Here is a 5,033-nt window from a genome sequence, read left to right as displayed (position 1 = left end):
TCAGCGTCGTCTGGCAGCAGATCGGGCGCTCGTGCGTTTACGCACCCTGTTGTTGGTCTTGGCTTTGCTGACGATGGTATCGGCAGTGACCTCGCCGCTGACCGTGGGCGAAGCAGTGATAGTGCTGTCCTCAACGTCGAAGGCGAGACCCTCAAGCTCTTGTTCGTCCATATCGGTCAAGTCCTCGCTGAGACTACGAATGGCTTCGCGGCCCGTCCACTGCTCTTCGATGATCGTGGTGCCCTTAGGCTTGAACTCCTTGAAGTACCACGGCACGCCGCCCTCAGAGAGCGGGTCTGTAGACTCGTTGCCCAGGCTGCCATTAGATTGCGGTGGTGTCGGAGGCGCGGGTTGCGATGGCCTGCTCATGGATACGTAGCCGTTGGTTTCTGGAGGGGTATCTGACGGCGGCATCGTAGCTGGTATCGCACCATCCGACTTTTCTGCCGCCTTGCCATTGCCTTCATGGCCTGCCACAGACGAATTCGATGAATGCACGTCGTTCTGCTTCTCCAATGTAGACGTGTTGACCTCGATATTGCCCTCATCATCGTCTTCGCCTTCGGCATCGATGTCCATCTCGTCATCCTCAGGAGGTGCCATTATGTCTTCTTCTTGAGGCTTCGCCGTTTCCTCTTCGTTTGCAACGGTGATCTGCAGGTCATCATCCGGCTTTGGATCCTGATCCGGCTCCGGCTCCGGCTCTTGTTCTGGCTGCGGCTGCGGCTGCAGCTGTGGCTCGTCGGCTGCGTCCACCATGATAGTATCTTGGCTGGGCTCCGTGCTTTCTTCTGTGCGGGATACTGTGATTGACGGCTGGCGGAACTCGATACTAGCTTCCAACATGCCTTCCAGTTCCTTGATCAAGGTTTCCACAGGCTTGTGCGTGATCTCGGCCTCCGTCTGCAAGGCCGCCTCAAGGCGAGGCTGGACATCTTTCAGTATTCGTTTCCCAAGCGCTTTTCTTTGCCTAGGATCGTGAAAGTTCTGTTTTACAGGCGAAAGAGGTGCCGACTCCTCGAGGACTGGAGGTTCCGTGTTGATGCCCACATTGATGACTTCGCACAGGTCGTGGGTGAAGACCAGCGTATTCGTGTAGAAACGCAACTCGAGCTTTTCTTGAAGTTCCAAAAGGCCTTCTTTGAAGATGTTCTTGTCCAGACTGCAGTCTTGGTTAGCCATGTAAACGAACGTGGTTTGTAATTGACTTACAACATGGCCCTCTCCACCACTGGCACCAATTGCTTGGCGATGGGGAAGTAGCAGGTGTCCACGAATTCTTGCTCGAGCTCTGCCGCCTCGAGCTTCTCTTGCTCTCTCTCGACAACCCGCTCAGACAGGGTCTTCAACTCCAATAGGTCTTGAAGTAATGTCTCGGCGAATTCGATTCGCCTTTGAAGTCTTGCTTTGCCTGGGGGACCCATTTGGGCAAAGTTACGCCTCGTGAGCTCCATTGAAGAGAAGGTCTCCATCTGCAATTGCAAACGCTTGAGGAGTGCGGCGCCACGGCGGGCTTCGCGCTTCAACGTCCAGTAGCGACATGCTTCGCTGACAAAGTCTTTGCGCTTTCGGAACGGAAACCGAGACAATGCTTGCTCGACAATATCGAAGACCGCTTGAGGAATGATAGGAGCGCCCGACGGCAGCTTCCAGATCTGCTTGGTAGCCTGTCCCTTCTTCTTATCTCCACCGGCGACATAGGAAGCGAATTTCGCTCCAGTCATCTGACTCTCATCAGGTGGGTGCTCCGTTAGCGCACGGCTGTGGTTGGCAGCTATGGCGTGGGCCGTTGCCTGACTATCCGCCCAGATGCGTCCTTTCATGGCGCGTTTGTAGAACTTCTTAGCCTCGCGAGCCGCCTGTGCGACTCCGTTGTCCTTGGCGTAGTCTGGTGGGCAGTGCTTGTCGCAAAAAGCCTTGAGTACCATGCTGTTGTCAAGAACTGCAAGGGCTCCGTGGCTGTTCTTCATCTTAAGAAAAAGCCGCGACCGCCTTGCGCAGGTGACATGAAACGCCTGGTAGCAGGATTTGTTACTGCACTGTATGCAAGCGCCCATCTTCTGATTGCAAATGTAGCAATTCAACTTCCAGCGTGTCTTTGGCACCTTCTCCACATCCATGACAGGTTCCATGAAAGTCGCATTGCCCAAGGACACTTCTGGAATCCACATTGCGCAAAGCAAATGAGCCCACTTGGACGAGTTTGTTTGTTTGAAGGCGCCATCTGTGTTGGGGCAGAATATGCACGTCTATCAACTGAGTTAGTATGCTGCGGAAAATGAAACCAAGAAGAAGACTTACCGGAACACCTCGTCCAATAAGCTGGCACTTCCGACAGAGCCACTGACCCTCAGGGATGAAGGGAACTCCATAACACTCTTGGTGGACTGCCAGATCGCAGCCGTCGCAGAATACAATGGCGTTCGTGTTTTCGCAGTCCCCATCATCGCAGATTGCGCACTTGCTATCTTGCTCTTCGCCAACTTGGGGCTCGCCATTAACGGCCGCGGCTGAACTAGAGCGTGGGCGATGCGTCTGCGGTGGTTTGGGGTTTGGCTTGGGTATCCTCTTCTCCAGCGCATGCCATTCCTTCTCGATTTTGGTAATTGCGATCTCGAACACCTCGCGTGTGACAATTTCGAGATCGTGAGCCTTGCGTTGCTCTTTGTTGTACACTTCGAGCCACTGGTCGTCCTGTTCGTCCATGTCATATTCGACACGACCGACATTCGTGCCGGACGCGGGAATCGCGACTTCACCATCAGGCTTGATAGTTGACTGATCCATGTCTTCTTCCAGGTTTGACTCGGTGGCCTTGATAAGTCTGCCATCTGGTCGGATATACCGGTCGGTTTCTTGATATCCCACGTTCATCATCGACTTGTCGACGTATCGTGCCTGGCCAAAACTCTTGCTCTCAAATTGTTCGACCTGGTCTGATCTGCGGTATGAGGGTGCTTTCAGGTCAAGACGTTCCTTGGGTGTTTGGTTTCGAATCGGTAAAACTTGAGGTACTTTCGGAGTCGAGACTGGAGCTAAATCTCGGCTGAGGAAAGATACGGATTCTCGAGTTGGCCTGGTTCGTCGTTTTTGGGGAGTGTCGGCTCCATTGGTGACGGCGAAGTATGAGTTTGTTTGAGGGGCTGGCGTATTGCCAGTCGAAGCTGGGTTCATCTCTTTAAGGGGAGTACTCGAGCCGTTCATCGGCGTAGAAGGTCGGGCAACAAGCGGAGTGGAGGGTGGTGATTTTGCGGGTGGGAGAGGCAGTCCATCGACTTCCTCGGAGCGGAAGACCATAAAGGTAGCTTCAATATCGAGCTTGGGATGGAACTCCTCCCAGCCTCGCTCCTCTCTGGGCTTGTATCCTTCGTTTTCGGCAACAGCCGCTGCGACAGCAGCAGCAGAGCTGAACTCCATATCGTCTCGGTCTGCGGCGGTTCGTATTCTTGCGCTTCGTTCTCGTCTAGGAACCAGAGCAGATACGCTGCGCGGCTCCCTTGGCTGTCTGCGCACTGCGATAGGGGTCTGGGTTCCATCGTCATCGATGAAGCGTCCCCCACCTCCAGCACCGCCCGGAATGTATCGCCTTCTCTTTGGCGGCGGTTCGGTTTGGGGGACTACGACGGGTGTGGCGAGCTCGCGCGATGGTCGGGCGGAAGGAGTATCTGCGGGGGAGTCGACTAGGTCGCGCGCAAAGCGAGCGGCATTGGTTGTTCCGGGAGGACGTCCCCTTTTGCGGCCGGTAGGAGGACGGCGCGGTGTAGAAGGTTTTGGCGCCATGACTTGCGATTATATTCTGAAGTTTTCGGATCGTTTCAATGGCTCGGAGGGGAGAGCGTCGAGAATCACCGCGTCAGGAGGAGGTGGCGCGCGGAGTCGTAGTGCGGCTGAAGGAAGGGGCGGGGCATTGGCGAAACCGTTGGGCGCACTATTCTCCGGCACGCAAGAAGGTTACAGTGAAGTTCTGAAAGCGATGCTGAGCTGGAATCGAGTTGAACAGATCATCAGGAGACGGGGTGACGTCGAACTGGCGGCTCAGAGTTACTCCTGCGAAAAACAGAGAACGCGTGAAGTTGAAACGCACGGACCTGACTTCCATTGTTAGCCGCAGGGGGCACGCGCCATTAGTCATCTGCTGGTATCAAACAAGGGCCTTGGGGGGCCTTGGGGCCCACGGGTGCCTGTTGGGTTCGACATTTTTGGAGGGGGGCAGCCGCACCCGCATCTACCTCCGCACTAGCACCTACTCCATGCATTTTGATTGGCCCATTTAGCCGGTTCTTATCAGATCGAATTGACATTCCTGGCGGGCCACTGTCCCTTGTCACCAACTGTCGTGCAGCCACTCTACCTTACCGATACCTTCCTTAAACCTGGAAAGTCAGACTTTCGACGGTCGACACCAAGGACCATCCCATCGCATATCATTCCTCGGCGTTTACTCCGTCACTCGTCAGTGCGATAATTCGACGTTCGTCTCGTCGCCCTTGGCGATTGACTCACCTAACCCATATGTCTTTGCGATCGGCTGCCGCAATCAACTCTACCATGAGTAATTGCTCCGAAGGTAGTAAATGTTCTGCAACCGTTTGCGCCGAGGCGAAAAATCTAAAGCTCCTGAACAATATCCGCTGATCTCGGCGGCTGATAAAGGAAACGCGATTGTGCTCAATCTCATTTAGGCGCGGTGGCTGACACCGCGCCGGTTTATTCGAGAGATCCAGCTTGTTGCTAGCTTTCAAGCCCAAAAGATCACGCGGCGCATTTCAGCGCGTTACTTCTTCAAGTTCACAAACGCCTCCATTCTCGAGTCTCGCGACCGGCATTAAACTGGACGTCACCGCATCTTCCTCCCGGGATAGCTCCCCACATTTCCGGGTCCCTTCCCGAGGCGGCCAAGCGGCGGCCAATGTGCCTTGCCGCCCCTCCTCGATCGGCCACCGCTAACACACCACCACATGGCCTCCCTGTTTGACACAAACCGTTATTCAGGGTCCGACGTCAGCGAGCTGTTTTGTTGTCAAAGATCTGAT

At 54.9% G+C, this 5,033-nt stretch overlaps 1 protein-coding gene across 1 annotated transcript; it reads right to left on the bottom strand.

The window, feature by feature from the left end:
• On the bottom strand, window positions 1–3,780 carry CkaCkLH20_08380 (bromodomain and phd finger-containing protein; the record flags this gene model as incomplete). Its single annotated transcript, XM_038891095.1, has 4 exons — window positions 1–927; window positions 997–1,162; window positions 1,213–2,249; window positions 2,302–3,780. 4 exons carry the CDS (start codon window positions 3,778–3,780, stop codon window positions 1–3), a joined length of 3,609 nt encoding a protein of 1,202 aa, XP_038743469.1.
• Window positions 3,781–5,033: the final 1,253 nt, after the last annotated feature.

This window comes from Colletotrichum karsti (genome assembly GCF_011947395.1).
Source record: "Colletotrichum karsti strain CkLH20 chromosome Unknown Scaffold28, whole genome shotgun sequence".
NCBI classification, from domain to species: domain Eukaryota; kingdom Fungi; phylum Ascomycota; class Sordariomycetes; order Glomerellales; family Glomerellaceae; genus Colletotrichum; species Colletotrichum karsti.
The sequence above is the reverse complement of the archived record's forward strand: the minus strand, read 5'-3'. Positions and strand labels throughout refer to the sequence as shown.